Raw genomic sequence first — 18,048 nt, forward strand, 5'->3', positions numbered from 1 at the left:
CCCTCAAATGATGTAAACTGACCAGGAATATATAATAAGCATGAAAGAGCTTTTGGATTCTATAAGGCAGTAATGAGGCTTATGCTGGATGACTGGGGTGAGGTTTAGGAAAGACACCTGCAGAAAGATGTGGACCAGTTGAAGAGAATCAGGAGAGAGCTATCAAAATTACATGGAAATCTAGAAGGCACAATGCAGCAGGGCACATTGAAAAGACTTGAGTTTATTTAGTCTAGAGGAGGTAAGATTAGGGTGTGAAAGATATGAAGAATTGAAAAATGCTGATGCAAAAATGAAATATTCTAGTGAGGAAGTAGCAGTATTGGATTTCAGAGAGGGAAATTCAGTCCAGGTGCTAGGAAAAGGTTTTGAATAGCAAGAATAGAGAAGTATTGAAACATAACACGAGGGGCTTGTGGAATCTCCATTACTAAAGGTTTTCAAAACCAGATGAGAAAAACTGAGAAACAGATAACCTAGAAATGATCCTGGCTCTAGGTGATAGCATGAACTAGCTCCATTTTCTATTACCTTTCTTTGTTAATCAGAATTTGTGCATCCCAAGGCTCCAATTACCTGTGTTCTTACACTTTCTCCTCAAGCTTAGCTTTTGGGAGGAAGCAATCACTCTCCTATGTTAACGGCTACAATTTCTACTAGTTTAACCAAAGCATCCTCAGAAGAATCCAGATGCTGGGTTGAGATGCAAGACAAGCATCCATTTTCCATAGGTGATCGTTAAAAACTGAAGGACGATGACCAGAATGAACATTACTGAATAGTTTTTAGACAGCCCATTGTAGGAAGCAAACCCCTCATTTACAAAGGTGTTCCAGCTTTCATATTCTTTTAAGTAATTGAACTATTTATCATAGTATCAGTCAGGGTTGGAAGGGACCACAAGGATCAGCTAGTTCCAACCCCCCTGCCATGGGCAGGGACACCCCACACTAGATCAGCCTGGCCAGAGCCTCATCCAGCCTGGGCTTAAACACCTCCAAGGTCGGGGCCTCAATCACCTCCCTGGACAACACATTCCAGGGCTTCACCACCCTCATGGTGAAGAACTTCCTCCTCACCTCCAGCCTGAATCTCCCCACCTCCAGCTTCATTCCATTCCCCCTAGTCCTATCACTACCTGAGATCCTGAGCAGTCCCTCCCCAGCTTTCTTTCAGGCCCCCTTCAGATACTGGAAGGCCACAATTAGGTCACCTTGGAGCCTTCTCTTCTCCAGACTGAACAGCCCCAACTCCTTTAGTCTGTCCTCACAGGAGAGGTGCTCCAGCCCTCTGATCATCCTCCTGGCCCTTCTCTGGACATGTTCCAGCACCTCCAGATCCCTCTTGTAATAGGGGCTCCAGCTCTGTAGTCTAACATTGTTAGGAGCCTCTGAGCCACAAGAGAGAAAAAGTAGCTCTACCATCTGGGTTTCTTTTTTTTCCATTTTGATCCCCAGTATGGTCCAGCCAATAACAGTAATTTTTATTATTTATTATGCATTATTCATTGGGACATCTTTTTTTTTATGACTGTAAAGGTATTTCTGTGCTGCTGTCGAAGGCAGAGCTCTATTGTCTGTCAGTGGCCATGTTGCTTGCATTTCTCATTCTCTTTGCAAAAATAATAGAAACGCTGCATTTTACAGTTCTTGGTCAAAAAGTTCCATTATCCTGTTCTGGAGCAGGGTCTTTTATGAAGGGAAAGCATATCAGGCACAGCTATTCATTACTATTGAAATTATTCTTCTGTATTATTGGTTTTGAATATTTATTAGTTTTTTGATAACCTCTTTCATTATTCATAAAGGGTAGCCATGGAGTTTGATGAAAAAAGCAGTACAATGAAACATTTTGCATAGCTGCTGTCTTTCATACAAACTGTTCTCAGGTGCTGGGGTGGTTTTTTTTTGTTTAATGAAGGCCAGCAAGGTGCTGGGAATTTCTGTTCTGTTTCTTGCAACACCTCCTCTCTGTTGGTTTCAGTGGGAGGGGGAACCATCCAGCACCTCGCTGCCCTGCATTAGTCCAGTGTGCTTAGAGATGAAATAATAAATAACCCTTGAGAGATGGAAATTAAGAGGAAGAGGTCAGGAAAAAGAGATGTCTTTTCACATAAGATATCAAAAACATATGAAGAATTACTGACACAGGATGAGCGTTAATGGAAGGCTGGTTTGGATGATTTAGGGGATTTTCTTTTGAAGCTTACAAGGCTCCAAAGTATTCAGGGCAATTTCTATTTTGCAGTGTGCCCAGGCAGCCAAGAGGGCCAATGGCATCCTGGCCTGCATCAGGAACAGTGTGGCCAGCAGGAGCAGGGAGGTCATTCTGCCCCTGTACACTGCACTGGTTAGGCCACACCTCGAGTACTGTGTCCAGTTCTGGGCTCCTCAGTTTAGGAAGGATCTTGACTTGCTGGAGCATGTCCAGAGAAGGGCAACGAAGTTGGTGAGGGGCTTGGAATACAAGCCCTATGAGGAGAGGCTGAAGGAGCTGGGGCTGCATAGCCTGGAGAAGAGGAGACTCAGGGGTGACCTTATTGCTCTCTACAACTACCTGAAGGGGGGCTGTAGACAGGCAGAGGTTGGTCTCTTCTCCCAGGTGGCCAGCATCAGAACAAGAGGACACAGTCTCAGGCTGCGCCAGGGGAGGTTCAGGTTGGATGTTAGGAAGAAGTTCTACACAGAGAGAGTGATTGCCCATTGGAATGGGCTGCCTGGGGAGGTGGTGGAGTCACCATCACTGGAGGTGTTCAGGAGGAGACTTGATGGGGTGCTTGGTGCCATGGTTTAGTTGTTTAGGTGGGTTGGATTGGTTGATGGGTTGGACATGATGATCTTGAAGGTCTCTTCCAACCTGGTTTGGTTTATTCTATTCTGAAGTTTATTCTGTTCTGTTCTATACTGACTGCAGTGTGTTTGTGTATGGTGACTGTCTCACAGATGTCAGCATCAAATGCTTCACAGGCAGGCATAAAACCCCACGGTAAGCAAACTGTGGAAGGATTATTTTCATGCACTGGGTCTCATTCTCCTCTCTGGTACATATAGGTTTGCTTTAACACTGAGGTGTGAGGTTTAGTGTCTATGCTGAAAGGTTTCTCATCACTGCAGGTATGCATTACTCTTAATGTTCTTGTTATTTATATACCTACAAAGTACTCTTTAGGCACAGTGGTAGATATTTGGTCTCAACAGCATTTTGCATCAGTGATCTCTTGGTCTGATAATACAGCTTTTGTGTGGATGGATCCTTCTCTTTATTGCTTTTGAAGTGGGCATGTTCTACCTTCAGTGAGTGTCCTCTTTCTCTCATTTTATAGTTTTGACTTAGGGCTTGCTCTCCTTGACTTCTGTTACTATGACAACTACTAACAGTTAGAATCTCTGCTGACTGACTGCCTTGTTTCTGATAGATCCTCCACTTCATCTCTGCCTCACTAAGTAGTGAATTTAGCATTTTAATGCATCTGACTTCTTAACTCCACCAGTTTCTCGTGTGATACAAGTCCTTTGCCAAGGCAGACTGCTTAAAAGCTGACATACCAAAAGGACCTAAGGGAAGGTCAATTTTTGTGTTAATATTGTACATCAGCGTGAAGATTGCTTGACTCTGAAGAGCCTGGATTTTAAAAACCATCATAGTCTGCTGTGGGATTATTGATCAATTCCTTTCTTGTTTCCAGCTGAGCTGCCAGGATCATCTGCAATCAAGCTCTCCTCCTTGTGTGATCTTCCTGCTCAGCTGCAAGAATTGTACCAGCAGGGCTTCGTCTTGGCTGCTGTCCACCCTTTCGTGCAACCAACTGATGAGAAAGAGAAAACTCCTCAGGAACAAATCTTCAGGGCTGTGCTTATCAAGAAAACAGAGAGGTAAAGCACTTCCAGTGAACTCAGATAAAAATAGACAATGTGATTTCCTGCTGAGGTTTGACCTACATCAGGAAATTATAGCAGAGTTTACTGTGCAAGACTTGATGACTTTTTGTTCCTTTCCTTTCTATTTTTCTGAGGGGGCTTGAGTAGGCTTTCACTTGTTCTGCATGTTTACAATTCATCTGCAGTTTGGCAGGGGACTTGGAGAGTAACAACTTGAAATATGCTCTGTATTTTGGGATGTGTTGTCAGGAGAGGCAAACAAACAAGCCTTATGTCTGACAGTTTGTGAGGGTGGTCCTGTTGGTACCCTTAGGGAATTTATTAGGTTAAATTGAGGCACAAGAAGTGTTTGCTTAGAAAAGGCATGTTGGATGGTCACAGTTAGTACAGTCAATTTGAGCATTGCAGTGCTAATGCATACTTCTGAAATCCATGTGAAGGCTTTTGGCCCTTATTTCCTCTAAACAATGTAGGCTCTTTGAATTTTCCAGTCAGTGCAAACTCCTTCAATAAAAAAGCTGCCTTCTGGTTTGTTCAGGCTCTTCAAATGTATTAAGAAATATTTTACCTCATCATAGTATCAGTCAGGGTTGGAAGGGACCACAAGGACCATCTAGTTCTAACCCCCCTGCCATGGGCAGGGACACCCCACACTAGATCAGCCTGGCCAGAGCCTCAGCCAGCCTGGGCTTAAACACCTCCAGGGACAGGGCCCCAACCACCTCCCTGGACAACCCATTCCAGGGCTTCACCACTCTCATGGGGAAGAACTTCTTCCTCACCTCCAGCCTGAATCTCCCCACCTCCAGCTTCATTCCATTCCCCCTAGTCCTATCACTACCTGAGATCCTGAGAAGTCTGAAGATGAATAAGCAGAAATACTGTTTGGTTTTTTCCCCATATTTTAATGTGATTTAGAAAAAAAAATCAATAGGCTGTGCTGGTGAATAGCCCAAAAGAGAATTCAGACATGAATATTTATAAACATGTGTTTCTGATTTTTAGCAGAATGATTTAAAACATGATTTACTGTTACCTGACCATGCACAGCTCTGTGGCTACCAGCTTTGTGGCAGCCATTCTGTACAATCTGCTGTTAATTGCATTCATCAGTCCATCACTTCTTAGAGTGGCCTGTACTGAAGGATAGGATAGGATAGGATAGGATAGGATAGGATAGGATAGGATAGGATAGGATAGGATAGGATAGGATAGGATAGGATAGGATAGGATAGGATAGGATAGGATAGGATAGGATAGGATAGGATAGGATAGGATAGACCAGACCAGACCAGGTTGGAAGAGACCTTCAAGATCATCATGTCCAACCTATCATCCAACACCACCTAATCAACTAACCCATGCAACCAAGCACCCTATCAAATCTCCTCCTAAACACCTCCAGTGATGGTGACTCCACCACCTCCCCAGGCAGCCCATTCCAATGGGCAATCACTCTCTCTGTGTAGAATTTCTTCCTAACCTCCAGCCTAAGCCTCCCCTGGCACAGCTTGAGACTGTGTCTTCTTGTTCTGAAACCTCCACTTTCCAATCCTAGCTCCTCTGTTCATGCTTGAAGGAAGGATGTAACTTCTTTAGACACCTCTTTAAAACCAAAGTAAATCCACCACTCAATTTACTGCAGCCTGGTAATCAATTGATATCAATTATGGACAGGGTCATACTTCAGTCTGGCACCTAAGGAAGAAGTTTTGCATTTCATTAGCAAATACCTGTAGGCATTGGGTGTCACAGGCAATTTCAGCTTCTAAAATAACTCTCAGTTTACCTTGACTTGCTTTTAGTTGTATTAATGAGGAACTTAATGCTGGCTTGCCTGATATTGCTCAAAGGGTTTCCAATTTTATGATCAAACCATAAGATCTGAGGCTGAACAGTGGTGTTCTTAAGCAATGTTGGGCTAAGTTTGCCTGCTTTTGGGGGCCTTGCTTTTCTTGTCTGCATAATACCCTGCCACAAATAATGGAAGTATTTACATGCATGAGTTTGCAGTGTTAAGTAAGTGCTTAAGCAATTCTCCTGGCTTGGAGTCCAGGCCTTCAGTATCTTGTAGGAGGGAGGTCAGGGAAAAGCAGCAGAGCGATGCAGCCTCGAAGCCAGAGCCCTCAGTGTGTTGCTGCTGTCTCCTACTGTCCCCAGTAGTTTACATCTGTGAGGAATGATTGTGGAGGAGTACAAAATCTTAATTGCCTGCTCACTCACATGGGTGCCAGTGTTTCACACACTTCAGACAGCTGTAAATGACTGCATGAAATTGAAGACAGTAGAAAGTCTTGAACCAATTACACTTCCTTTTACATTCACACTCCATTTCTTTGCATTCCCTTATCTGCTGTTTCTGACTTCCTGGGGAAGCAGAAGAGACTTAGTGCAGTGAGAAATCACTGGGAAGTTCCAGAAAGGGAAATGGCCTCAGTCTGGTGGGGTTTCTAGTTTAGGTGTTCCTGAGTTTGGCTGAGAGTTTGGGAGAAGTTGCATCCATAGCGTGTGGCTGCGATGAATGTTTTGCCAAGTACAATGAAGAGAGTTGGGTGTTGCACGGATTGCTTCTGACTGTGGCCTGTGAACTCTGTATGTGAACTCTGAGTGTATCCCACAGCCACCAACAGCTGGGGAGAACAAAAATGCAATGAGATGAAAAGAAAGATATAGGTTAAATACTTTTTAAGTAGCTTTTCTCATTGCACTGCTAATAAAGAATACATATATATATACATATATATATGTAATTCTTTTTTCCCCTGAGTACTATGAGATCTCTGGCATCTGTAGGCAGTTGAATTCTTGGGTAGAAGTTAAGGTCTGCTTAGGATATTCATTGGTCACATGAGTGTTTATTTCTGTTATAAGATTTTAGGAGTATAAGGAGTCCAGTCACAGTTGTAGCATTACTGATGATGTTGTTTATGCTCTGGAATACAAAGTGCTCCCCTGCTGTTTGCTGTGATGATACAAAGAATAGAATAGAATAGAATAGACTAGAATAGAATAGAACAGACCAGACCAGGTTGGAAGAGACCTTCCAGATCATCACCTCCAACCTATCATCCAACACCACCTAATCAACTAACCCATGGCACCAAGCACCTTATCAAGTCTCCTCCTAAACACCTCCAGTGATGGTGATTCCACCACCTCCCCAGGCAGCCCATTCCAATGGGCAATCACTCTCTCTGTATAGAATTTCTTCCTAACATCCAACCTGAACCTCCCCTGGCGCAGCCTGAGACTGTGTCCTCTTGTTCTGATGCTGGCTGCCTGGGAGAAGAGACCAACCTCTGCCTGTCTACAACCTCCCTTCAGGTAGTTGTAGAGAGCAAGAAGGTCACCCCTGAGCCTCCTCTTCTCCAGGCTAAGCAACCCCAGCTCCCTCAGCCTCTCCTCACAGGGCTGTGTTCCAAGCCCCTCACCAACTTTGTTGCCTTTCTCTGGACACCTTCCAGCGAGGGGCCCAGAACTGGACACAGTACTCGAGGTGTGGCCTAGTCAGTGTGTTCATGGGGGGAACCAAGGTGTCATAAGAAGCTCTCTGCCTTGGTGTGGGACCCATGCTTGGGCTTCCTGGCCACTTTCAGCAAAACACCTAGGGCTGTAGGTCCTTTTGTACTGCAGGTGTTTCACTACTCATGCTTCCCATGCTATAACCTTTATCTGTCAGTTGTCTGGCAGATACCTGGTGTGGTTTGTCACCTTGCTCTTTTAGTTGCCTGAATGGAACAGAAATGAAATTGTTGTATCAGTGCCTTTTTGGTACAATAATGTCAATTCTGTGTATACAGAGGCAGATCTGAACAGTTGAATTAGTCTTTAATCAGTGTTGCAGCTTTATATGTCAGTTTTATGCTTTAAAATGAATACTGTTGACTCACATTTTGAGGGCTTACATTTATAGCACTGCCTTTCTACCAGCAGGAAGAGCTATACTAGCTGCCACAGATGATGTGAATCAAGAGCTGCACGCTGCTGCTAGCACTGAGATTTGCAGTGCAGTTTTGCTCCAGAATAAAATGGAGCAGGTAGTTCTTAGACATCTTAGACATTAAAACTCATGGGAAAAGTATCTATTTGTGTTACTCCTCCTATTTTGCCATTGTCTTGGGGTTCTATAATAGTGTAAATTTCAAATGTCATTGTGAATTTAATGTGACTTCAAGTCACTAGGGTAGTTTTGAGTTTAATCTGTACAGTTTCCTGTGTGGTTTATCCCTAGCTATGTGATAATTTCTGGTAAATAAGGAAGTAGGAGTCTTTCCTTTTCAGGACATTTGAGGAAGTGCATCCCTAACTTAGATGGATGCTGAATATGCTGAAGGACAGAATTTGACCCTTGGAAATGTGAGGGATATACAAAAGTAGAGGGCGGATTACTTCCCCCCCATCCCCCCATTTTTTTAGTCAACAACAGAATAGAATAGACCAGACCAGACCAGACCAGACCAGGTTGGAAGAGATTTTCAAGATCATCGTGTCCAACCTATCATCCAACACCACCTAATCAACTAAACCATGCAACCAAGCACCCTATCAAGTCTCCTCCTGAACACCTCCAGCGATGGTGACTCCACCACCTCCCCAGGCAGCCCATTCCAATGGGCAATCACTCTCTCTGTGTAAAACTTCCTCCTGACCTCCAGCCTAAACCTCCCCTGGCGCAGCCTGAGACTGTGTCCTTGCTGGTACTTCAAGAAGTTTGATGTTCAATTAAAGTAAATGAAGTAAATGTAAGAACTTTAGAAAGGCACTGGGCATGAGGGTAGTCTGCCAAGTGTCTGAAGAATTCTGCTGTCTCATCAGATTTCATAGAATAAAGGTAAATATTTCTGTAGCCCCTAATTGCATTGTGCACACTAACCAGCTGATTGGGAGAGGCTTGGAGTCAGAAAAAGGAATTACAACTTCAGTTGTCTTGTCAGTGCTTTCTACCTTCCACTCTCTCTAAATTTCAATGAACTCCTTAAGTGAAAAGCAGTTGCCTGTTTCACTGTGCTGGCTTCTGAGCTTGGGTTTCCTGGAGAAGGCATCTCATAAAGAAACAAGTGAAGAAAAATGTCTTCAAGCCCACATTTTTACAGGATGTTTTTCTTTTGCTGAAGGTAGGGAAGGCTCCAGGTGTGAAGTATATCCCCTGGCCTGCTGCTCTGTGTTGATTCATGCTTGAGAAAAGTTGATGGACACTGATTTACACAGGAAGACAAGAACCTAAGGAAAAGGGGGTTGTGGTGGTAGCCTGGAAAGCATGACCATGTGTCTGTACCTCTCTGGGCATGACAGGGGCAGGTCTGTGCATTTCATAGAACCATAGAATGGTCCAGCAGCAAGGGAGCTCCAAAGGTCATCCACTCTGCAGTCAACAGGGACAGCCCCAGCAAGATCAGGCTGCCCAGGGCCTTGTCGAGTCACACTTTGAACATCTCCAGGGAAGGGACCTCAACCACCTCCCTGGGCAACCTGTTCCAGTGTTCCACCACTCTCATAGTGAAGAACTTCTTCCTGATATCCACTCAAAATCTGCCCTTCTCTAGTTTGAAGCTGTTGTCCCTTGTCCTGTCACTGCAGGCCTTTGTAAAGAGTCTCTCTCCATCCTTCCTGTAGGCCCCCATCAGGTACTGGAAGGCTTCTATCAGGTCTCCCTGGAGCCTTCTCTTCTCCAGGCTGAACAATCCCAGCTCCCTCAGCCTGTCCTCATAGCAGGCTCTAATCCCCTGATCATTTTCATGGCCCTCTGCTGGACCCTCTCCATCAGGTCCATGTCCTTCCTGTATTGAGGGCTCCAGATCTGTACACAGTACTCCAGGTGAGGTCTCACCAGAGCAGAGCAAAGTGACATCAAAGTGACAGGATCACCTCTCTGGATCTGCTGACAACACATCTTCTGATGCAGCCCAGGCTGTGATTTGCCTTCTGTGCTGCAAGCTCACACTGCCTGCTCATGTCCAGCTTCTCATCCATCATCACACCCAAATCCATTTCCACAGGGCTCCATTCTCATCCCCCTGTATTGATAGTGAGCATTGTTCCAGCCCAGGTTTTGTCTTATCAAGATGAGAGAGTAGCACATATGTTGCTTACTAATTGTGGCCTTCCAGTATCTGAAGGGGGCCTACAGGAGGACTGGGGAGGGACTGCTCAGGATCTCAGGTAGTGATAGGACTAGGGGGAATGGAATGAAGCTGGAGGTGGGGAGATTCAGGCTGGACATGAGGAGGAAGTTCTTCCCCATGAGAGTGGTGAAGCCCTGGAATGGGTTGTCCAGGGAGGTGGTTGAAGCCCTGTCCCTGGAGGTGTTTAAGCCCAGGCTGGACGAGGCTGTGGCCAGGCTGATCTAGTGTGGGGTGTCCCTGCCCATGGCAGGGGGGTTGGAACTAGATGATCCTTGTGGTCTCTTCCAACCCTGACTGATACTGATACTATGATACTAAGGTTTTGCCTCCTACCAACCAAGCAATCAGCAGAGAAACACTGACATGTAGACTATGTTTACCTCAGACAACTCTGCAGCTGCTTTCCCTTTCTGAAAGATAATGAGGTGTCAGGTGTTCCAGTCATTCACTTGATGAGATGATTCTGATTCTGTGCAATTTCCCTATATCCATTAATCCTGATGAAATGCAAACTTCCACCACTTGGCCAAAAATAATTCTATTGAGCTGCAAAGGAATTTGACAGGCTGAGTTCAAAGGTTTAATAGTAAAGCATCATGGTTTTGTGTTGGTGTCGGGTGATAGGTTGGACTCAATGGTCTCAAAGGTCTTTTCCAACCTGGTTAAGGTTGGAAAAGGATGAAGGAGCTGGGGTTGTTCAGCCTGGAGAAGAGAAGGTTTCAGGGAGACCTAATAGCTGCCTTCCAGTACCTGAAGTGGGCCTACAAGGAGGCTGCAGATGGACTGTTTCTAAAGGCCTGAAGTGATAGGATGGAGAGGCAAAGGTTTGAAATGAAGAGTAGATTTGGGTTGGATGTTAGGAACAAGTTCTGCATCATGAGGGTGGTGGAACACTGGAATCGCTTGCCCAGGGAGGCAGTTAAGGCCCCATCCCTGGAAATATTCAAGGTTAGGCTTAATGAGGCTCTGAGCAAGCTGCTCTAGTGGGGGATGTCCCTTCTGACTGAAGGGGGATTGTAGCAGATGACCTTTGGTGGTTCCTTCCAGCCCAAACCATTCTGTGATTCTATGCAGTATTCATTCCAGGTGGCTTTAATTAATGGCATCTTCTGAGAGGTGGCTAAGTTTTCATAGAAATGGGCACATGGAATGGCTACATTTATAGACAATCTAAAGCAGCATGATGGAAATGCAAGATACTGAAATGGCTTAGACATGGGAGGTGAGATGACTTTAAAAAGACAGCACTTGTATTGCTTCTTTGATGCTGTGTTTGCATTTCCAGTTGTCAGTGTAGATGTAGTATTGGTAAGGTTTGGGGTAGCTAAGTTGGGGCAACCTTAGTTTTTTCACATCTGAAAGATCAGCTCTCTCACTCCTGTCTTTTTCTAATCATACTGAACTCTCCTTTTAATGCTAGTGAACATCCCTTCCCATGGAAGAAAGGAAAACCATATTATACCAAGGAACTGTTGAAGGATGAAAAGACATAATAGTCTTGGGGAGAAACAGCAGCTGCTGGCAGTGTTTTGTTCTCTGAAGCTTTGAGCTGGCCCTCTGGCATTCGGATTTGCATGTTTGCCTTCCAAGCAAAGGAAAACATCCAAACAATTCAGCAGATTTATGATTCATAGCTGTTTTAAGACACCTTCTAGCCCCAAAAGGCTTTTCTTCTCATCATGCTTTTTTTACAGGCACATGAAACTGAGTTCTGGCTCTAGAATTCAGTGGGCAGAGCCCTTGAGCCATGGCTGGAGCCTCTGCCTGCCAAGTCTGTCTTTGACTTTCTGTGGGGATTTCTTCATTTTCAGTGTGAACAATTTCATGCTGCATTTGACCTTCAGTGGTACATCACTGTAGGAAACATGCACAGTGGCCTCAAGCTTACTTGGAGCACAAGCTCTGCCACATCAGCTGCCTCCCCGTTCTGCCGTCATTTGCCGACATGACAAGAGCACACCTTGTTCCCTCCTCCATGTCATCAGTGAGGATGGTAAACACAGAATCCTAGAATCAGCCAGGTTGGAAAAGACCTCAGAGATCATCAAGTCCAACCTCCTAACACCTCATGACAGCTAAACCATGGCTTACAGTGCCACCTCCAATCCTTTTTTGAACACCTTCAGGGAGGGTGACTCCACCACCTCCCTGGGCAGCACATTCAACATGACAGGAACCAGGCTGCAGACCCCTGGCTGTGGACTCCACTTGTCACTGGCCTCCAGACAGGTCATTGCCATTAACCATGGGATTCATTTTCCCTGTTTTTCCAGCCTGTGATATTCTAACTTGCATACAGGAATAGTGTGGGAGCCAATGCCAAAAATAAGAGAAGCCACTCCCCTCCTTCCACTTCTTGACAAACAACTCGTTTCAACATCAAAAGCAGCTGGACTGGTCAAACATGATTTGCCCTTGCTGTGTCCACCCTGGCTCTTTCCAACTCTCTTCTCCTTCATGGGCCCAGAAGTGTGCTGCAGAAGGTCTCTGCAGAAATAAAGGAATTTCAGTTGAAGGCATTTCAAAATAATGCAGCCTGGCAAAAAGTATCTCCTCCAGTGCTGCAGTGCTTGCTTGAGTTGGTAGAAGTGGATACTTTGCATTGTTACACTCTCTTTTTGGTTTAAATGGAAGGTATGTGTGTGGTGTATATATGTGTGTATCTCTTTGGGTTTCATGTAGGATTTAGGCTTGAAGATGGCAGATGTCTGACCTTGGCTTCATGAAAACTAGGATCAAACATCCTCTGTGTGCAAAAGCAGTGTGTGGTGTTGCTCTCAGCAGGCTGACTGCAGCTAGCTGAAAAAATATTTATTCCATACCCATCTTCCTTTAGCTCAAGGGACAATGGCTTGAGCTTTTAAGCCTTGTTATTTGTTTCAAGTTCAAAGAAATACATATTTCCTCGCACCAGCTTTTAACATGGACCCAAAAATAAATGTTCTTTCATCTGTGTTCTTAAAATGATAAACACTACACATTTAAAGGTGCCAGTGTATCAATACAGGCTTAAAGTTGCCCTCAAGAAGCTCTGTGAGATGTCATTAAAAACAGCTTAAAATTTTAGTAACAGGCAATACACATTCCAGTGTTAAGTCTTCCTGTAGATGGGGACTCTTACTAAAGAAAATGTTTGGGTAATAAACAGTGTGACATGAGCTAGACCTGAAGTTGTTATGATACAATCTATGGGCAGTGGCATTGAGTGCACCCTCAGCAGGGTTGCTGATGACACCAAGCTGTGTGGTGCAGCAGACAGCTGGAGGGAAGGGATCCATCCAGAGGGACCTGGGCAGGCTGGAGAGGTGGGCACAAGCCAACCTCAGGAGGTTCAACAAGAGCAAGTGCAGGGTCCTGCATCTGGGTTGAGGCAGTCCCAGGCACAAATCCAGGCTGGGCAGGGTCTGGCTGGAAAGCAGCCCTGAGGAGAGAGACTTGGGGGTGCTGGGGGATGAGAAGCTCAACATGAGCTCTCAGTGTGCTCTTGCAGCCCACAAAGCCAATCAGATCCTGGGCTGCATCAGGAGAAGTGTGGCCAGCAGGGCAAGGGAGGTGATCCTCCCCCTCTGCTCAGCTCTGGTGAGACCCCACCTGGAGTACTGCCTCCAGTTCTGGAGCCCCTATTACAAGAGGGATGTGGAGGTGCTGGAACATGTCCAGAGAAGGGCCACGAGGATGATCAGAGGGCTGGAGCACCTCTCCTGTGAGGACAGACTGAAGGAGTTGGGGCTGTTCAGTCTGGAGAAGAGAAGGCTCTGAGGTGACCTCATTGTGGCCTTCCAGTATCTGAAGGGGGCCTACAGGAAGGCTGGGGAGGGACTGCTCAGGAACTCAGGTAGTGATAGGACTAGGGGGAATGGAATGAAGCTGGAGGTGGGGAGATTCAGGCTGGATGTGAGGAGGAAGTTCTTCCCCATGAGAGTGGTGAAGCCCTGGAATGGGTTGTCCAGGGAGGTGGTTGAGGCCCTGTCCCTGGAGGTATTTAAGCCCAGGCTGGCTGAGGCTGTGGCCAGCCTGATCTAGTGTGGGGTGTCCCTGCCCATGGCAGGGGGGTTGGAACTAGATGATCCTTGTGGTCCCTTCCAACCCTGACTGATACTATGATACTATGGTACTATGATCCTTGTGGTCCCTTCTGACCCTGACTGATACTATGATGAGACCTGCTTTTATTAACATAAATAATGGTGTGGGGTTTTTTTGGGTGGGCATCAGAAAACCTGCGGGGTTTGAATTGCTGCACTTCTGCTGTTCAGGTGCTCTGGTTTGACTAGATTCTTAACCTGGAATTGCAGATACCAGTGACTCATGTTAATCATGTTAATGATGTGAGTTTATTATTGTTTTTTCTAATGTAGATTAGTTTGTTAGAACTGTGCAGTTATATTTAGAACTGTGGAGCTGTTCCTGCGTGGTGGAAAATCTCAAACCTGCACTTTTGTGCCTGATATCATCTTAATCAAATAGCTGCTCTTTAAGTGGCTGTGCAGCTTGCAAGTGTGCTTTTGGTTTTCTGAATTCATGGGCGTGGAGAGCTTCAGGAAAATTAGGACCAAATGCTGGCTCCCACATTTCCTTTTTGTATCTGCAAAGGATTGGGAATCCAGTGTGTAACAGACACCATGTTGTCAGCCTTAGTAGTTACAGTGTAAGTCACTGGTACCCTACAGCTGGTAATGGTTTATCTACCATGAAATGGTGCTTAACTGCAAACAGCTGTACAGGAAATGACAGCCTACTGCAACAACCAGTGTAAAATGTTTCTGCCTGGTTAACTTCCAATTATAAGTGAAAAGTCTTACTTATTCTATGTATTTTTTTCTTCTTTACTGGTACTCGAGCTCCTACTTAGGATTCAAGGTGCTACTCTGTAATAGTGTGGTCCTCAGCCTTTTCTGTATCAATAATGCTTGAGGGTACCCAATCCCTTGACCCCAATGTTCTTGCCAGTGCCATCCCTCTGCACATTGCTAGCTAGACTGAAAATTCTCTCTCAGCTATTTGCCACCCACTAGTTCAGGTTGACCATGGTGGCCTCGGAGGGTCCCTCCAGTGACAGAAAAATCCTTCTTCAGGAGAATGGGTAAAGCTAAAAAAAACCCATGTGATACATAATAAAGGAAGAAAACCAAATTAAAACCTAGGGTGTACAAGAAACAGTGACATTTGCTGTCAATCTCCATGGCTAAGCAGTGGTGGTTATATCTCCTGGGGCAGTGGGCAGGAGGCTGTCCAATCCCTCTGCAGGCTTTCCCTTGTGGTTTCTGGGTGTCACGGAATGCATTACAGTGAGTGCAGGGCACTGTAACGAGTTGTGCTGCACCAGCTTCACTGCTACATCTTTGCTTTCAAGAAAGGAACAGCATTGCTGCATCCAGATGGGCTTTTTTTTCAGGGATGGGCCATTTTTAATTAACCCAGAGACTTTTTGTTAGAGGAAAAAAGGTAATAAAGCAGCCTTGAATGTTTGAAGACAATGAAGGGAGGAAGATTTAGTGTTCTGCTGTAGGAGGAGGAAATTGCTGATTGTACACCCAGAAGAAGAACAAAGTCTTTCCAGTTATTGGGGCTTGCACATTTGTCTTTTAGCTCTATATATTTTTTATATATATATATTTATGTATTTTTTAATATTTTATGATGGGAAAGTGGAAACTACATAAAACCATTGCTTTAATTTACTTTGTATATTGGACTCCCAGAAACTTCCTTTGCTATAAACTTGCTAAGAGACCCCAGAGCAGGGAGGACTGGGTTATTTCTCAAATGGTTGAATTTAGTCCTTCAGAAGAGAGCAGTGATGCCAAGTGCAGGGATAAGGCTTGAGCTCTGGTTTTGACTTTTCCAATGACTTCTGTGATCTTGATTTGATGTGCTCAGGGGGTCCTAATCCAGAGTCTCTCATGAAAGTGGTCCTAAAAGTAGTCCTGGCTGGCCCCATCCCTGGAGGTGTTTAAGCCCAGGCTGGATGAGGCTGTGGGCAGCCTGATCTAGTGTGGGGTGTCCCTGCCCATGGCAGGGGGGTTGGAACTGGATGATCCTTGTGGTCCCTTCCAACCCTGACTGATACTATGACTAATGAATAAACCCCAAAATACCCCGATTTCTGCTCAATATAGAATGCACCCATACCTTTATTTAGCTGTTTTATGGCTATCCTAATAAAACTAAAAGAATTTAAGAAGAGTCTTTGATGACCCTTATGAAATACTTTGTGATGCTTTTAGGGAGTGCATTCTTTCTTTATTGTCTAGAGGCTGGAAGTAGTTTCTTGCCCACCCGTATTTGCCCAGAAAATTACTGTTTGTGGGCTGTGAATTCCACAGCCATGGATTATTTTAATGTGAAAATGTATGGGGTTTGTTTTGGTTGGTTGGTTTTGCCAAAATAAAAGGTGAAGACTACCACAGTAGACAAATACTTGACTTCAAGATGACTTCAAGGCATGGAAAAATACTTGTTGGTAACACAGACTACTTCTGTTGGGAGGTTTTAACTAAAGATTTTATGGCCATTAGCAGGATTTGTAACACATACTCTGTAAAATAATGTTCCTAGCAGACTGCAGTGGTATTTAATGCAATTCCTTTCATGATCCTTAGTGCAGAGGTAGCTCTGAGACTCTTGGAGGAAAAATTTATTGTCTCCAGTTGGCTTAAGAATTTACAAGCAGCAAGTGTATTTCAAAGTATGTGCTTGTTAAAGGAGAGGAGATAAGAGAAACAGGTCACTTTAAGCAGTTACAGTAAGAATCACTTTGTTTTTATGGATATAATCTGTATCCCAGATAACTTGTACTCCTTTCAAAGAAGTTGGAAGTAGGTCCTCCAAAACCAGCACCAAATCCTAGTCCATGGAGCTGATGAGGGGGAGGAGAGGAATTAGAAGCTTATGGGTGAACTTCCCTCTTCCTTATACCTCTGTATAAACCTCACCAACATAAGCTAAATAGAATTTGATTTTGCAGGTAGGCAGTGGGTTTTAACAGGCAAATGCAGTCAGGCTTGCTCTTTTGCAGCAATTGGAATTGTAAGTTTTGAAGTTTGGGGTGGGCAGAATTCACAGCAGCACTGCAGTTTGCATGGAGACCTGAGCGCTGTGTAAGGAGAGGAGAGCAGGCCTTAGCCAAAGGGTGGGCAGAGATGCAGCGTGGCACAAACCTCACTTCTGGGATTTGATAGCTTAACTTTGAATTTCAGCTGTCTTGTTTCAAAGTCTCTGGTGTGGGAGTATGGCTTCTCAGCCAGTCTGGAAGGGGACTGTGATGAGTGCTGAGTAGTCCCTGGCAAGGGACGTGGAGTAGGTGTTCGATCTACACCTTTGTAGAGGCTTAGTGAATAGAATAGAATAGAATAGAATAGACCAGACCAGACCAGACCAGACCAGGTTGGAAGAGACCTTCAAGATCATCGCATCCAACCTATCATCCAACACCACCTAATCAACTAACCCATGGCACCAAGCACCCCAGCAAGTCTCCTCCTGAACACCTCCAATGATGGTGACTCCACCACCTCCCCGGGCAGCCCATTCCAATGGGCAATCACTCTCTCTGTGTAGAATTTCTTCAGTGGTCTCAGATATTGACAGTGTGGTGCTGCCTGTCCCGTGTATAAGTGAAATATGTGAAAGTGGAGGTATCCAGTATAAAATATCATATGATAGTTTCAGAAAAATTCTGCAGCGTTGCCTAGGAGCCACACTGCCAGCTTGCAGCCAGCAGCCTATGCACCTTGTGGCTCCAAGTAACTTAACATCTAGGGAAAGCTCCTGGGACTGTCTGCAGCTAAGATGTGTTTTGCATGTCTCACACTCTTAGTCCCCACAGCAGGGCTTTTATACAGGCTTGCTTTGGCATGCCTGCAAAGCCCTTGGTTTGTTGTTCCACTGCTTCCTGAGCACTCTCAGTTCAAACCTCTACACCTTTCTTCCCATCATGTAGGTACCCAGAGCACTGAGCAGCTGCTGGCCAGAGCTATTTTTGTACTTCAAGCTAGATCTTTTGATTTTTCCATATGGGATGTTAAAATAGCCACTTTGTTACTAAT

At 44.9% G+C, this 18,048-nt stretch overlaps 1 protein-coding gene across 1 annotated transcript in view; it reads left to right on the top strand.

Moving 5' to 3' along the window:
* Positions 1-18,048, top strand: part of RFTN1 (raftlin, lipid raft linker 1) — a 121,380-nt gene that overhangs the window by 46,276 nt on the left and 57,056 nt on the right. The window contains exon 3 of the mRNA XM_068152345.1: positions 3,686-3,872. Within this exon, the coding sequence (XP_068008446.1) occupies positions 3,686-3,872 (187 nt within the window). The remainder of the gene's footprint in view (positions 1-3,685; positions 3,873-18,048) is intronic.

Source organism: Melanerpes formicivorus, unplaced genomic scaffold (assembly GCF_026170545.1).
Source record: "Melanerpes formicivorus ecotype bairdi unplaced genomic scaffold, bMelFor1.0.p_v2 SCAF_23, whole genome shotgun sequence".
In the NCBI taxonomy this organism is placed as follows: domain Eukaryota; kingdom Metazoa; phylum Chordata; class Aves; order Piciformes; family Picidae; genus Melanerpes; species Melanerpes formicivorus.